Source organism: Hippocampus zosterae, chromosome 11, assembly GCF_025434085.1.
Source record: "Hippocampus zosterae strain Florida chromosome 11, ASM2543408v3, whole genome shotgun sequence".
In the NCBI taxonomy this organism is placed as follows: domain Eukaryota; kingdom Metazoa; phylum Chordata; class Actinopteri; order Syngnathiformes; family Syngnathidae; genus Hippocampus; species Hippocampus zosterae.
This window is the reverse complement of record NC_067461.1, coordinates 3,673,667-3,689,834: the sequence shown is the minus strand read 5'-3', so window position 1 is coordinate 3,689,834 and position 16,168 is coordinate 3,673,667. Positions and strand designations below refer to the sequence as shown.

General features: G+C 46.0%; 2 protein-coding genes across 36 annotated transcripts; one reads left to right on the top strand and one right to left on the bottom strand.

Moving 5' to 3' along the window:
* LOC127610561 (deleted in malignant brain tumors 1 protein) lies at positions 1-5,419 on the bottom strand. 35 transcript variants are annotated; one of them, XM_052080827.1, is made up of 23 exons: positions 5,311-5,418; positions 5,175-5,216; positions 4,491-4,589; positions 4,388-4,426; positions 4,210-4,308; positions 4,091-4,129; positions 3,906-4,004; positions 3,803-3,841; positions 3,625-3,723; positions 3,506-3,544; positions 3,321-3,419; positions 3,218-3,256; positions 3,039-3,137; positions 2,915-2,953; positions 2,721-2,819; positions 2,601-2,636; positions 2,381-2,525; positions 1,460-1,680; positions 1,084-1,259; positions 783-1,013; positions 523-686; positions 207-451; positions 1-129 (listed from the first exon to the last, which is right to left on the bottom strand). In XM_052080827.1, exons 1-23 carry the CDS (start codon positions 5,360-5,362, stop codon positions 83-85), a joined length of 2,286 nt encoding a protein of 761 aa, XP_051936787.1. In that variant the 5' UTR covers positions 5,363-5,418; the 3' UTR covers positions 1-82. The 35 variants fall into 35 exon arrangements, with proteins under 35 accessions (XP_051936787.1, XP_051936789.1, XP_051936791.1 ...); XM_052080829.1 differs by lacking the exons at positions 3,039-3,137; positions 3,218-3,256; XM_052080831.1 differs by lacking the exons at positions 3,218-3,256; positions 3,321-3,419.
* A 2,799-nt stretch (positions 5,420-8,218) lies between these two features.
* Positions 8,219-12,952, top strand: agt (angiotensinogen). The gene is made up of 7 exons (XM_052080879.1): positions 8,219-8,360; positions 9,575-10,016; positions 10,431-10,785; positions 11,009-11,133; positions 11,514-11,662; positions 11,856-12,012; positions 12,562-12,952. Exons 2-7 carry the CDS (start codon positions 9,600-9,602, stop codon positions 12,736-12,738), a joined length of 1,380 nt encoding a protein of 459 aa, XP_051936839.1. The 5' UTR covers positions 8,219-8,360; positions 9,575-9,599; the 3' UTR covers positions 12,739-12,952.
* Positions 12,953-16,168: the final 3,216 nt, after the last annotated feature.

The window sequence follows — 16,168 nt, the reverse complement described above, 5'->3', positions numbered from 1 at the left end:
TTGTCTTTCTTGAGGCTTTTAATCAAAGGTGAGTATGTTTGATTTGCGATTCTGATTCGTAGTACAAGTGTGGATGATCTTGTCAACCGGCCTCCTCCTTTGCGGAGCCCTTTTCATTTTTGTCAGGGTCTAAGGACAAGAAAAGACAAGCGTGGAGAATGTCGTGACTGCTCGTTTCCTGGGTGTCATACTCGAGCGCTACTCACCGATAAGCTGGATGGGACCCAAAACCAGAGTCCGGCTCTTGTGTCTGTCGCCCGCGTTTCTCTTCCTGCGCTTGACGCAGCCGCGGCGGCAACGGGAGTTCCAGTCGTTGTCCTGACATATGAGGACCTTGCACCGGATGTAAACCTCGTCAGCCCGGCGCAGGAACTGGAAGGCTTTGAAGGAGAAGCGAGCGTACTGCCTGCTGCCGCTGACGTACGACTGGTAAGTGTTATCGACGGGACACCTGGCCGGGGGACGGTTTGGATCATGTTGGACAGATTGCAAAGTCGGGATCTGTTGTGGTGCCGCTCTTACCCGTTGCGCACCAGGAAGTAGGTTGTCGTGTGGAAGTCGTCGGAGGATGGGGAGGCCACGCAGGTATCCAGGAAAATATCCAGATAGCTGGCCATACTGCTCCTCAGGTCCACCTGGACGTAGAGGTCCTGGTTGAGAGAAACCTTGTACGGGAATTCCGTCACCTGGTGGAGGAGAGCATCAAGGCAGCCGTTGAATAGCCGTTGAATAGCCGTCAATAGGCGTCAAGCTTTCTGTCAAACTCAAAGACATTTTTATGCCTTATAGTTGAAGTTGCTGCTGGAGTACAAGTCCATGGAGGTGTTGAACGTCCCCGTGCCCGTGATGCTGACGTTGTCGTGATTCTGCGCCAGGTACATAATCTGCGCCGCCGCGGATGGATCCATCCGACACACCACCTCGATTTTTAAGTTGGCCTTGCGAGTGATGTCTCCGTAGCTCGACGTGTAGCCGCGCAGCGTGTTGGTGTACACCACCTTGCCGTTCTCAAACTGAAACATTCAATTGTGTGTTTTTGGGGGGCGCTTTGTCGGTGGTCACCCTTGCGGATATTCGGTCTACCTTTCGACTGGTGCCGCATCGATTGACGGGGAAGTTGAAGACCACTTTCTCTTGAAAAATTTCGGGTCTACAGTACTGGTCGTTGAGGTAGAGACTGTGGCCCTCGTAGCCCAACGAGTTCAGGTACTTCCGCCCAATCACAATGTTCATGTCATCCGAGGAGCAGTTGACTTGACCTGGTAAAAGGCCACATTACTTGACCGGGTAACGAGATGAATAAATCAAAATGACACATTTGCCCAACCCCAAATAAAAACACAAGAACTGCAGTAGCCCTTAAGGTTCAAAAAGGAGAACTTGCATCCAAGCCACTCCACTGTCCCACATGACTTTTTAGCTGTTGCATTTGATGATGGCAAACAAAAAAAAATTGTACCCGAGTCCTGCGGCAGAGCACTTGTGAACTCTGCACGGAATCCTCTCCCGACCACCGATCCGTCGCTCCGGAAAACCACGGTCATGTGGTTGGAGGTCGAGTAGAAAAAATTGAAGCTGTCGTTATTGTTGCCGTCGTTGCAGAATTTTCCCAAGTATGGCGAGCTGACGGATGGACCGTCGTAGATTGAAATGTAGTCGCAGCTGCAGCAGCCCTGCAATCTGCCCACAAGTAAAATCAATTCAGGCAAAACTTTGAGGACTATTTTCACACTGTTGTCTCCCGTCCTATCATGAACTCCATTGTTTGAATCATATACTCTACAACAAAAATCACTAAGGGTAGAGATGATATGGTCTCAAATTGCAGTGATTGAACCCCTCAACCTACCCAAAGTCTACTCCTGAAACGTAACCCCAATGAATCCTGAACCTAAACCCCATCCCTGTCCACTCTACACCAATCCAAGGTCGAGCCACCAAAAACATAAGCCTGACTTGACGGAAACCATGAAACATCCCCAAATCTCTACTTTAATCCTCACCCCACACTGCTAAAGACTAATTAAACTATACCCAAACCCACACATGATCCCAAACCCTCCCTGAGCCCACCCCCAATGCTACTCAAACGTCAACCTCCACAAATCGGAGCCATGACACTCAAAGCCCAAAACAAAATTGAAACCCACCCTAAGCCTTGTCAATTATAACAGTGACCCTTTTCAAATCCAAAAGATAGCTCTACCCCGAACACGATCTCTATTCAAATGTTAGCATGCACTAACTCTAATAACAGTGCTCGGCGTCATACTACAATCCCTGCCAGTCCGGTTTGCGATCCAAGTAGTCGGTGGGAGTAGAGTTCGAAGAATTTTTGACGATCTTAGCTCTGAAATAGAATCCAAAATTCTTCACGTACTGCAGGTATGAGAATTCCAGCAGGACCCTTTGGTTGTGCAAAGATCTGAGGTGCCACACGCAGTAGGCATTGTTCTGGTAGTCATCAGGGTGGCTGGGACTGGAGAAGGCACCCGAGCCAAACATGGAACCTCCGCAAGGCCCCTCTGAAGGTCGGGGCATTTGTGACCATGAGGCTTGTTATGTTCACTTGATGTTGACGTTCACGCAGAAGACCCTACCTGTGGTTGGCATGGCACTCGTGGAGTAGCAGTGGGCTGTTTCACAAACATACACGACGGAAGTCAGCACTTTTTTTTTTTAAATGCTCGGGGGGTGTCATTCAGGGACATCATGCTCACAGTAGTAGTCAGGGCAACAGTTGCCATAGTACTGGCACGAACTGGAGCAGGAACAGCTTCCCAGGTTTCCGCCACAGTTGTAGCGACAGGATGGCATATCTGGACGATACAATGGGAAGAATGTCACAAATTTACAAGAAGGACCTCGCTTTAGTGACTGATTTTGCCCAAATATGGCAATGAAGTACCGTTACCTGTGGTCCACGGCTGTGATGTCCCCACGTTGCAGTAATCTGAAAAAAGAGTTTTGACACAGCTCACGAGGGACTGCGGGATTGCGGTGAGGAAAAGAAATCTGCTTTAGGCACATAAACTCACAGTTGTAGTCTCGGCAGCAGTTGCCATAGTACTGGCACGAGCTGGAGCAGGAACAGCTTCCCATGTGACTGCCACAGCTGTAGCGGCACGAGGCCTGGGCTGAAGGAATCCCAACCTTTTAGTTCATCTTGAAATCTTGGATTTTGTCGGGCGATTTTTCTAAGTGACTTTTTGGGTACCTGTGGTCTCTGGTTGTGGAGTCGTGTTACTGCAGTAATCTGAGAGAAAGAATGGTTTTAACACCACCACTGGGGATGTCCCGGAGCCTATCCTTGTACTCACAGTTGTAGTCTCGGCAGCAGTTGCCGTAGTACCGGCACGAGCTGGAGCAGGAACAGCTTCCCATGTGACTGCCACAGCTGTAGCGGCACGAGGCCTGGGCTGAAGGAATCCCAGCATTTTAGTTTCCGTTCGTCTCAAAAGCTTGGATTTTGTGGGGCGACTTTCTCAAAATACTTTTTGTGTACCTGTGGTCTGTGGTTGCGGAGTCATGTTACTGCAGTAATCTGATAGAAAGAATGGTTTTACACATTTTTGTCAGGGACGACACCACTGAGGATGTCCCTCAGCCTATCCTGGTACTCACAGTTGTAGTCTCGGCAGCAGTTGCCATAGTACTGGCACGAGCTGGAGCAGGAACAGCTTCCCATGTGACTGCCACAGCTGTAGCGGCACGAGGCCTGGGCTGAAGGAATCCCAACCTTTTAGTTCATCTTGCAATCTTGGATTTTGTCGGACGATTTTCAAAATGACTTTTTGGGTACCTGTGGTCTCTGGTTGTGGAGTCGTGTTACTGCAGTAATCTGAGAGAAAGAATGGTTTTAACATCACCACTGGGGATGTCCCACAGCCTATCCTGGTACTCACAGTTGTAGTCTCGGCAGCAGTTGCCGTAGTACCGGCACGAGCTGGAGCAGGAACAGCTTCCCATGTGACTGCCACAGCTGTAGCGGCACGAGGCCTGGGCTGAAGTAATCCCAGCATTTTAGTTCCCGTTCGTCTCAGAAGCTTGGATTTTGTGGGGCGACTTTCTCAAAATACTTTTTGTGTACCTGTGGTCTGTGGTTGCGGAGTTGTGTTACTGCAGTAATCTGAGAGAAAGAATGGTTTTACACATTTTTGTCAGGGACGACACCACTGGGGATGTCCCACAGCCTATCCTGGTACTCACAGTTGTAGTCTCGGCAGCAGTTGCCGTAGTACTGGCACGAGCTGGAGCAGGAACAGCTTCCCATGTGACTGCCACAGCTGTAGCGGCACGAGGCCTGGGCTGAAGTAATCCCAACCTTTTAGTTCATCTTGAAATCTTGGATTTTGTCGGACGATTTTCAAAGTGACTTTTTGGGTACCTGTGGTCTCTGGTTGCGGAGTCGTGTTACTGCAGTAATCTGAGAGAAAGAATGGTTTTAACACCACCATTAGGGATGTCCCTCAGCCTATCCTGGTACTCACAGTTGTAGTCTCGGCAGCAATTGCCGTAGTACTGGCACGAGCTGGAGCAGGAACAGCTTCCCATGTGACTGCCACAGCTGTAGCGGCACGAGGCCTGAGCTGCTCAAAGAAATATTTTACAAAGTTGAATCAAGAAACGGCAAAACCTGAATTGCTGAGCTGAGTGACAACATGACTGACATATACCAGGTGGAATGGAAGTGAACAGAACAGGGTCGTGGATGAGCTGGAGCCTTTCCCAGCTGACTTTCAGTCAGAGGTGCAGGTTAGACCCTCAATTGCTCACCAAGAGGCTCATCCAGACAAACTGACATTCACTCTCAACTTAGTCTTCAATGAACCCGACATGCTTGTTTTTAAACTGTGCTAGGAGGAGAACATACGAATACTCCCTTGTGGGCGGGCCAGTACCAATATTGGAGCTTCATCAGTCTGAGGTAGATGTGATAACCACCATATACCTTTTGTGGCCAGTCATTGTGAACATCGCCTCCACTAGTGGCTCAAAAACAAGAACACTTCCACCTTGGATGCCTTTCTGTGACTCTTCCAGTCCCTCTATCTCTGTTGCAAAAAGCTAGTGACACTGCCTCTCTCAGAGAGCATCCGGTTTGAAGCCGCTGTCGTCTTGGCATTCAGGATGTGTAAAACGTCCTAACTTTTGCAAACAAAAGTGGTGTGTACCTGCTGTCGTGTACACTCGGCCGTCACTGCGGTCCCCATCACCTGATTATGAAAGACCAAAACCAAATAAGCATCGCATCCGTCAGACGAAACATTGCCCAAATCACCATTTGCGGAGGACCGACGCCAGCAATACCTCGCACGCCGTGCAGGATGACGACGCTGCAAACAACCAAGAGGGTCCGCATGGTGACTTCACCTTCCAAAACCTGCCCCACCAGAATCACAGAACAGTTTATATCATAAGCCAAGCACCTCCTTTCGCCAGCCATAAATTATCCAAGTGTCACGTGGTGTTTGTTCGGCATGTAAAAACACACCCTCGTTTGTTTGAAGCTCTTTGCTCGTCTGCTTGGGGTAGTGCAATTCATCACACGCAGGATACATCAACTCTGACACATTAACGGTGAGCGATTGTCCCACACTCCCATTGTTATTAGAAGAGCAGGAAAACATTTTCCCACGTCCGTTTGCGAGATCTTATCATGGTCCAAAATGTGACCCGTGTTGAATTTGGCATGAATTTGAGCACTCATCATCAAAAGAGCACCTGACCTTCCTGGTGGTGGCAATGAACTTGAACTGGGCCATTAGAAAAGGTGCAATGAATTACGAACAGTTCCAAATAGCAGCTGCTGTTAGCCGCAAAACCTTCAAGCTTCTGCTAGAAAGCCCCCCCCCCCCAAAAAAAGGCAAAGCCTTAGAACTAGAACAACCAAAATGCGTTGGGGGTGAATCAGAGGCTCATTAAATGGGAGCCGGCACACAGCCGGCTCCCATTTCAGGTGAGATTGAGTGCGATTGGTGATTTCTGCACTTGTGCAGCCACATTATGTCAGTGCTTCATTTTGACTTAGCCTTGCAAAAATAAGTTTTGTTTTTAATTCAGTTGTACAGCGTGGTCACGTTTATGGAAAAAAGTTTGTGTATCTCTTTTTTTTTGTTTTTTAAACCAACACCAAAACCAGGCACTTGGTGGCACCGTACGTGTTTTCATATTTAATATTCATTATGATGTTATAATATTTAAATATTTGCTTTTTGAATCATTTATACAAGGAAGATGAACAAAACAATGAGCGAAGTTGGCTTTTGATCCCGGAAAACATCCCCAATATTCCTCATCGTGTTTCATCTTCAATATTTTTTATCTTTACGGTCAGCAACGGATTTATTTTGACCACAAGAAAAAAAATTGTCCACAAAGCCCAAATATTAATGAGCAAACTTGAAGGAAAGTTATTCGTTTATGGGGCCTCGGCAGCTGCAATTTATTCTTGAGGCTGTTTGACTCGGACCATAAAAGGATGTCAACATACTCGGCATGATAGCTTCCATTTATGATGAGAAAATATCATCTGTGTGTGTGTGTGTGTGTGGAAATGATTTTTCAAAAAGTGGTCCCCACAAATCACATAAACCGGTCTGTGTGTGTGTGAGTGTGTGTGTGTGTGTGTGTGTGTGTGTGTGTGTGTAAATGATTTTTCAGATTGCCCTCGTGGATGTCGGCCTTTACGTACGCGGATATGACGGCCTTCTAAAGGAACATTTGCAAAGTGTTTGCTCTCTTCTCACGACAACGGAAGAGAAGCGATTTTTTTTTCATGCTTTCATAATTTGCAGTCTTCATTTCATCTTGTTTGTCCTCGTTAGGTTTCGTGGCTATGTGAAGACTATATCCGCTGACTCGGCAAGATCAGAGGTACACCCGGACCTGGTCGCCACTCAATCGAACAATTTTTTACACCTTCATACGCGACTCTGACATTTTAAATTGAACAAAATATGTGCCGGCCAGGGTTAAAATAGTTTGAGACTTTCATATTTTCATTATAGTTTTTTTTTTCCTTCATTTTGAATTTCTCTCTTTTTTTTTAAAGCATTTAATTGTAATTTTTAGAAGTTTTAGCGTAGCTTTCTTGTTTGTTAATACTTTTTAAAAAATGCTTAGTTTCATTTTAGTTTTTATTTGTTTTGTTATCAGTTTTATTGTGTTTTTTTTTTAAGTACAAAAAATATTCGTCAAGTTGCAAGAAAAAAGACTCGGTCATAAAGTGAACTTTGACCTTTCTTCTGTGTGGACGTACAGCAAAATAAATATACCTGAAAAGACAAAAAAAAAGATGAAAACAAAGGACATTTTTGCGATAATTCTAGTAATTCTAAATTATAATATTAAAAATATATAATATTGTATTATAAATGTAAGATATTGTAATTTGTCTTTATTTTTTTAAAAGCAATTTAGATTTTATTTCACTAACAAAAAAAAAGGTTTTCCAATGTTATTTTTTTCCCATTTATTTTTGTTAACTTAAATAATCTTATAATATTAAAAATATATAATATTGTATTATAAATGTAAGATATTGTAATTTGTCTTTATTTTTTTAAAAGCAATTTTGATTTTATTTCACTAACAAAAAAAAGGTTTTCCAATTTTATTTTTTTCCCATTTATTTTTGTTAACTTAAATAATCTTATAATATTAAAAATATATAATATTGTATTATAAATGTAAGATATTGTAATTTGTCTTTATTTTTTTTAAAGCAATTTTTATTTTATTTCACTAACAAAAAAAAAGGTTTTCCAATTTTATTTTTTTCCCATTTATTTTTGTTAACTTAAATAATCTTGGTCAAAACTAAAATAAATATATATATATTTTTTAAAAATCAAGTGCCCATGTGGCCGCCAGCTGCCAATTCCTCCCATAAGACGTCAATCATCCCATCCGGCAAAGAACAACAAACACCGTCAGAAGACATTGTTCTCGCATTGCTCCATTTCGCTCCACATTTGGCCCGTTGAATCGGTACTTTTCCGTTTCCTTTCCGGGGGAGTGATTTATGTTTGTCTTTCAGTCCTGTTTACTCGTTCGGGGAACACCATTTGCACGTCACCGCTTCACATCTGTGCCACGTTTTGCTGAATGGACCCTTCGCCCTCTGCCCTTCCTATTGTGGACGAGGCCCTATGGGCCCCCTTTTCAGGATGCACTTACATCATCAAGTCAACAAGTCTTGTGGGGGGTGGGGGTGGCTGGGGGTCTCTGTCCTTCCCGAAATGGATCCGTGAGTCAGCCAAGGGGTGTTAATCAGTAACCAAGCACGGGTGGTCTGCTTTAAAATCAGAGGGGCAGAGCAGCTGCGGCTTCATTCGGCGGCAGCCTGCGCACGCACGGTAAGAGATTTCTTCGCCGGCTCCTCGCTTTCCCCGTCGAGATGTTTGTCTGCGGCTTGCGCGGAGAGGGCGATCAGCATGGTTCTGTAACGTTAGCAGCAGAGCATACTGTATCTGTCCAAAAAAAAAAACACCCAAAAAAGACGTTTTAATCATTAAGTCAAGGGGGGGGGGGGGGGTGTGGGGGGGGGGGGGTTGACGAGTGGGTGTCAAAGTGCATCGATCAGAAACCAAGGCCATGTTCTGCGGTCCATCCGCAGAAGTGTTGTTTGCTCAGCTCACACACACGACAGGGTAAAGTCCTCCTTTTACGTGCGCGAACTAACGTTGCCTCAAGTGCTTTTTGGCAGGTATTCACCCCCAAAACATCAGGGGGATGCGTTTTGGGGGGGGGGGGGGGAATCAGAATTTAGTTTTGCAGGAGTTCTGTGTGGGACACGAACCTTTTGCCACAATTTCTAACCTTGACTATTTGAGTACCTCAATTCTAAAGTAGGCGGCCCGGTAGTCCAGTGGTTAGCACGTCGGCTTCACAGTGCAGAGGTACCGGGTTCGATTCCAGCTCCGGCCTCCCTGTGTGGAGTTTGCATGTTCTCGCCGGGCCTGCGTGGGTTTTCTCCGGGTGCTCCGGTTTCCTCCCACATTCCAAAAACATGCGTGGCAGGCTGATTGAACACTCTAAAATTGTCCCTAGGTGTGAGTGTGAGCGTGGATGGTTGTTTGTTTCTGTGTGGCCTGCGATTGGCTGGCAACCGATTCAGGGTGTCCCCCGCCTACTGCCCCAAGACAGCTGGGATAGGCTCCAGCACCCCCCGCAACCCTAGTGAGGATCAAGCGGCTCGGAAGATGAATGAAAGATGAATGAATGAATAAAATGCACTCAACCCCCCAGTTGTTGCCGTCTGCATAAAAAGCCGTTTCGCTGTTCAGGCTGCAGCAAGGTCTCAAGTAGAAATGACAATATCGCTTTTTCTTGGGTCCGAGGAACTATGTTGAAGTGAGGGAGAGGAGCTTCATTTCGTCAGCTGCTTTGCCGCCTCCTTGTGGCTTCCGTAGGAAATGACAAACCTTCACCGTGACTTGCAGAGTTTTGCTTTTCGCGGCGGGGGCTCCATCCCGAGGAATTGAGTCCAACTTTGGATTTGTACTGTTCCCGCTTCCTATCGTTGGGCCGGAATTTTCACGAAGCTCTCCTGTGTTCTCTCTCCCGTAAGAATTCCAAAGTCGAGCACAAACAAAATGCAAAGCCTCCGCCCGCCTCTCGTGGTCCTGCTGCTGTGGTGCTGCGTCCCCGGGGGCCTTGGCAACCGCGTCTACATCCACCCCTTCCACCTCTTCGCCGCCGACAACGTCAGTTGCGAGACCCTGCAGACCCAGCCGGCCGAGCGCCCGCAGACCCTTCCCGTGGAGCGCCTGGACATGGCGGTCCTGACCCCGGACCCCCGGAACGCATCGGGGGAGGACGCTCAGAAGCAGAACGTCACGCAGAGGACGGCGGTGCTGGCCGAGCTCCTGAACTCGTTGGGATTGAGGATGTACCAGGCGCTCAGCAGCAAGCGACCGGGCGCCAACACGCTGCTGTCGCCCGTCGACACGTACGGGTCCCTGGTCACCTTCTACCTGGGGGCCTCCAAGAAGACGGCCAGCTCCTTCCAGGTTTGGACCTCCCAGGGGCGGACTCGGTGTAGTGAGGGGGTTTTGTTGAGTGTCAGCAATGGCCTTTTTCAATCAGTTGATCTCTATCGCACTGGTGTCAAAGTCGAGGCCCGGGGGCCGGATCTGGCCCGCCGCAGCATTTGATTCGGCCCCGCGAAAGCAAATCAATCATGTCAAGTTCCACGATGCTTGCTAAAGTCTGAACCAAAATTTCAAATTGTCATACGGAATCCATAATAACAGTCATTATTCTCGACTTCGGATTGTAAAACGAGTTATTGATCAATTTGTCGTGCGATGCGTATGTAATATGTGGACGGGATTAAACATTTAGATGGTTGCCCAAAATTCATAACGGCCCTCCAAGGTAGAGAAAACAATACGTAGACTGATTGATCCCTTCTTTCCTTCCAGCTTCTCCTGGGCCTGAGCAGCGGCACCGACCGAGACGATTGCGTGTCGCTGGTGGACGGCCACAAGGTCCTGAAGACCTTGCACAGCATCAACTCCCTGGTGGACGACGCACCCAAAGACGAGATCAGCACCAAAGTGTGGCTCTTCACGCTGCCGCACGTTTACTTGTCCGCCGACGTTGTTCAAGGCACCCGGGACTTCTCGGACTCGTCTTTCATCCGCGGCGCGGACTTCGCCCAGCCCGAACTGATCAACGCTTTTGTGGACAAGACGTCTGACGGGAAAGTGAAAGATGCCTTCCGAGACGTGGACGCCGACTCCAACCTTCTCTTTGTTTCGTTCTTCAACTTCCGAGGTTTGTTTTTGTTTTGGGGTTTTTTTTGGGGGGGGGGGCGTTTAACAATTACAACGATAGAGACATGAATTACAGGCAGATCATGTGACTGTTTTGAACTACTTTGTCCAATAGCATTCATTGAACTGAACAGAGAGAAAAATCGGCATCTGGCCGATGGGGGTCTGTGTCAAGTCTAAGATTTTGATTTGAACCGTACGACCAATCCCATCTGTTTGTCCAGGCAACTGGAAGAAGGTCTTCCAAGCGGACAAGACGTCTTTGCAGGAGTTTTATGTGGACGAAACCACCACAGTGATGACTCCAATGATGACCCACACGGGCTTGTACCACTACTTGAATGATAAGGTAGCGAAATTGAAAACAGTCACTCTATACCCACAAAGGCTTTAGGTTAGGTCTTTACGGTGTGTGTGTGTGTGTGTGTTTTTGTGCTTATGACATTGTGAGGACCGGCACGAGATTTTAACCAACAGAGTGAGGACATTTTGACGAAGTGAGGACATTTTGGCCGGTCCTCACTTTGACACCCTCTAAATTGTGTGTGTGTGTGTGTGTGTTCTTGTGCTCATGACATTGTGAGGACCGGCATGAGATTTTAACCAACAGAGTGAGGACATTTTGACGAAGTGAGGACATTTTGGCCGGTCCTCACTTTGACACCCTCTAAATTGTGTGTGTGTGTGTGTGTGTGTGTGTGTTTGTGTGTGTCTGTGTGCTTTTGGTAGGCGAGGAAGTGCACGGTGGTGAAACTGTCGCTCAGTAAGCGCTCCTGCATGTTGCTGGTGCTGCCACACGAGGGCGCCAACTTACACGACATTGAAGCCAAACTGCGCACTGAGGTCATGTCATCGTGGCGCAACAGCCTCCAGGAGGGGTCAGTCAGTCCCCCGTCCGTCCATCCATCCGAGCTATCCATTTTTCTGTCCGTGTTTAATTGCTAAATAAGATGAATGCTAGCTCATTTAATGCGATGGAAACATGTTCAGTGCAATGACGCGTTCTCCTCGCCGCAGAAAATGAAATGAAAAGAGGCCCCGCGCGGTACTGATCGTCATGCTCCCACGCAGGTCGCTGGAGCTGCTGCTGCCAAAGTTCTCGCTGTCTCGTGCCAACGACCTGCGTGAGCTGTTGCGCAACATGGATGCGGAAGTGGAGGACAAACTGTTGGGCTCGCAGGCCCAATTTAGCCAACTGGCCAACACCGGCCGGTTCACCATTAACAAGGTAAGCCGAGGGACATGATTTCATGCGGCCCGCGAAAGCAAATAATGTGTCACCTTGCGAAAATTTGAAATTGTCCCGCGTAATAAATAACGTTGAGATTGTGCAATAATTTTGAACAAACTATTATAATTGACATATTTGAAAACTAGTAAATCTAGTCATCATTTGATGTGTACAAGTCATCATTTTTGTGGTTTCATAACGGCCTTTTGAGGGAAATTGGCCGGCGACTAAGATGAGTTTGACACCCCTGCCCTAACTCAGTTCAATGTGGTTCTTTGGCCACCAGATGGCAGCAAAGCCATACATTTGGCTAAATGTTGAGAAAGCCAAATTTGAGAAAGGACGCGTACAATTTCTCAACGCGCCCTTGCCACTCAGGTTTTTGTCCTGCAAATTATTATTGCACCTTGCTGTTGTCTATTTTTTTTTAAACCCCAAGTAAAGCACTTACAGGAAATGCCTACGTGATATTCAGTCATTCTTACGCGCTTGATAATCCTTCCAAGCTAAATGTTGACAAGCTGTGGCGTTGTTGTTGTCTTGCAGGCGGTCAACAAAGTGTCACTAGAGATGTCGGAGGAAGGCGCAGCGGCCCAGGACGAGGCGCAGGAGACGGGCGTGGCCCTCAAGGTGGCGCTCAACCGGCCCTTCTTCTTCTCGGTGGTGGAGGAAGAGTCCAGCGCCATCCTCTTGCTGGGTAAAATCACCAACCCCACCCTGTGAAACGCACCAGATCAAGCAGCTGCAGCGGTGGCGGGATTGATGAAAACCAAGACTTCTTTTCTCCCTCCCTTTTTAACTTCAATCTTTTTGTCTTTTATATCCCAGCAAATTGCTGGACAGTATTTTGCGGCCGGGTTCTTCCACTTCATTGTATAGTCGAATTTAAAGTTTGTATTTTTATTCGATGGACACAATAAAATGTCTGTTCCCTCAACAGAGATGAAAGTTGACTTTTCCGAAAATTCCGGAAATAAATAAATAAATAAATAAATATGTGCGCGTACACACACACACACACGCACATCTGGCCGATCACGCATGAATTAGTTTACACAAAACGCTATTCAAATACTCAACATTCAATGAATAATCTTCCTTTTGTGTGCACGCCCTTTGTGGCTTCCGTTCTCGTCGAAATTTCAAAATCTCCGAGATATGGCTCAAAACGGCTTTCTATACATGGTCGTTTTTTTCGGTCAAAAATGCCTTACTATACATGGTCGTTTTTTTCGGTCAAAATCCCCTTACTATACATGGTCATTTTTTTCGGTCAAAAACGCCTTACTATACATGGTCATTTTTTTCGTCTAAAAACGCCTTACTATACATGGTCGTTTTTTTCGGCTAAAAACGCCTTAGTATACCTGGTCGTTTTTTTCGTCAAAAATCGCCTTACTATACATGGTCGTTTTTTTCGTCTAAAAACGCCTTAGTATACCTGGTCGTTTTTTTCGTCAAAAATCGCCTTACTATACATGGTCATTTTTTTCCGTCTAAAAACGCCTTACTATACATGGTCATTTTTTTCCGTCTAAAAACGCCTTACTATACATGGTCGTTTTTTTCTTCTAAAATCGCCTTACTATACATGGTCTTTTTTTCGGGCTAAAAAACGCCTTACTATACATGGTCATTTTTTTCATCTAAAAACGCCTTACTATACATGGTCGTTTTTTTCGTCTAAAAACGCCTTACTATACATGGTCGTTTTTTTTCAGCTAAAAACGCCTTACTATACATGGTCGTTTTTTTCAGCTAAAAACGCCTTACTATACATGGTCGGTTTTTTCGTCGAAAATCGCCTTACTATACATGGTCATTTTTTTCGTCTAAAAAGGCTTTCCTATACATGGTCGTTTTTTTCCAGCTAAAAACGCCTTACTATACATGGTCATTTTTTTCGTCTAAAAACGCCTTACTATACATGGTCGTTTTTTTTCGGTCAAAAACGCCTTACTATACATGCTCGTTTTTTTGGCTAAAAACGCCTTACTATACTATGTCGTTTTTTTCGGTAAAAAATGCCTTACTATACATGGTCGTTTTTTTCTTCTAAAATCGCCTTACTATACATGGTCTTTTTTTCGGCTAAAAATTTCGTTGAAAAACGCCTTACTATACAAGGTGGTTTTTTTCGTCGAAAATCGCCTTACTATACATTGTCAGTTTTTTTCGTTGAAAATCGCCTTACTACACATGGTCGTTTTTTTTTTCGGCTAAAAACGCCTTACTATACATGGTTGGGTCTTTTCCCCATGCCCGTGTGGGTTTTCTCCAGGTACTCTGTTTTCCTCCCACATTCCAAAAACCTGCTATGGTTAGAAATTTTGGTTTTAAGCGAAGAAACAGGAAGCAGACGTTGAGTCTTAATTTCGACTTTATTGAAAAAGTTCAATCTCTTGATCAATCAGGCAATGAAATACTGTAATAATAATAACAATAATAATAATAATAACAATAATAAAAAACCGTCACTGAAAGGCACAGTGGACATTGTGAGTGGTACTTTGTCATCCAATCAGAAGCGCAAAAAGCCCGACGTCACTCGGAATCTCTCTCGACTACACAAGTACACTAAGAGATACACTCGGCGCCTGCACACTCGCAGCCGCTCACATTTTGGTCCGCCACAAACAACCAAAATGTCCTTTAATGACACCTTTTTTTTTTTTGCCTTCATTTTGGTCCACTTGGCAGAAGCTCCGACCGAGGAAAAAAAACAAGACAACGGAATGTTTGCTTGCGGGTTCAACACGCCCAACACAACTCAAAGCGGTGTTGAGGGCAGCTTCAAGGGCCACACTGTATCGATACATTTTGATCAGGTTGATGGGATTTATTTGAGGGGGGGGTGCCGCTCTTTTGAAACGTCAAACTGTGCACTTGTTCATGCCAGCGCCTGAATGGAAATGATGACAGACACTCCCGTTTCTTTTCCCCACTGGAAACGATTTCAGCGACCAATTAGGGCGCCGTTGGCGCGACTATTTTGGTTAGCAACATAGCTCAAATTGGCACTTGAAAGACCGTGATTTGGAATGAAAATGGTTGCTTCCCGTTTCCTTTTATTTTCCCGAGTGTCAATTTATGTGAGGAAGCATTTTGGTCTTAAGTGGCACCTGGCAACTATGTGGGTGGGGATGGGGGCAGTTCATATGGCCACATCGTTGAGACGAGGGTGGCGTTTTGTTTCCAGTGGCACCCGGACACACATAGCGGGCCCGGCGTTTCAATTTTTAGGGGGAGGGCCTCGGTTTGATTTCCGTCGGTGTCAGATTAAGGCAGTTAGCGAGCATGAAGGGATTCACATTGTCAAATCCACCACGTAAAAGTGATTTCAAAACAACATTCGTATTTACACACTTCCATTTGGGGACGTCATACAAAACAAACGAGAACATTTTTTTCAAAACAAGAATGGGAAGCGCTGCATAGTCTGTCCTCACTGAAATGTGTGTGTGTGTAGGGGGGTGGGGGGGCTAATGGGGGATTACGGTAGTACAAAATACAAAATTGAGCCCTTTATTTGATCCTGAGGAAGCCATTTCAGTGGCTGGTATCAAAGATTCCACAAAAAAAAAAAAGAAAGAGTAGAAAAAGGCTTACTGTGGCCTGGTTTGAGGATAGGAAAAGCAAAAAGGAAGGTGGCCCCGGGTGGGGAGCGCTGGTCACATGATGCGCCGCACCGTAACGTTGAAAAAAAAAAAAAATCTCTGGGACCGCCTAGGAAAAGTCCTCATCATGTTTCAAAAAACATCCACAAACGGACATTTGTTTTCCTTGCAATTGCTTCATTGAAGTGGTGCTTTTTCAACCTGCGCTTCCTTCCGGGGCCTGCAGGCGGCGCCTCGGATGCCATCCAGCACGGAAGGCTGTCCTCTGCATCTGGAAGCGCCGCCGAGCAGCACTGATGCAAAGGCCTATTTACACAAGTTCCCAGATCAAGACATGAGTTGTCAAACTGGGTGGGGGTCAGGGGGGTGGGGGGGTTAACGCATGTACAGTACTGTTTGTTCTGTTATTAAATTACTGATAAAAAATAGATATATAAATACAAGAATGTATTATGAACGCAGCGGCGGTCAACGTTTCGCTGCACCGACAACTAGGTGTGGATCCTTCGGAATTAAAAAAATTAAAAAATAAAACC

Bases quoted from the DNA above. Each gene is read 5' to 3' on its own strand.
- agt (XM_052080879.1), top strand. From the start codon at position 9,600: ATGCAAAGCCTCCGCCCGCCTCTCGTGGTCCTGCTGCTGTGGTGCTGC. The intron at 10,017-10,430 runs GTTTGGACCTCC...CTTTCCTTCCAG, and splicing joins AGACGGCCAGCTCCTTCCAG to CTTCTCCTGGGCCTGAGCAG. The intron at 11,134-11,513 runs GTAGCGAAATTG...TGCTTTTGGTAG, and splicing joins ACCACTACTTGAATGATAAG to GCGAGGAAGTGCACGGTGGT.
- LOC127610561 (XM_052080827.1), bottom strand. From the start codon at position 5,362: ATGCGGACCCTCTTGGTTGTTTGCAGCGTCGTCATCCTGCACGGCGTG. The intron at 2,526-2,600 runs GTAGGGTCTTCT...CCCGACCTTCAG, and splicing joins GAGTGCCATGCCAACCACAG to AGGGGCCTTGCGGAGGTTCC. The intron at 687-782 runs GCATAAAAATGT...CTCCTCCACCAG, and splicing joins GCAGCAACTTCAACTATAAG to GTGACGGAATTCCCGTACAA.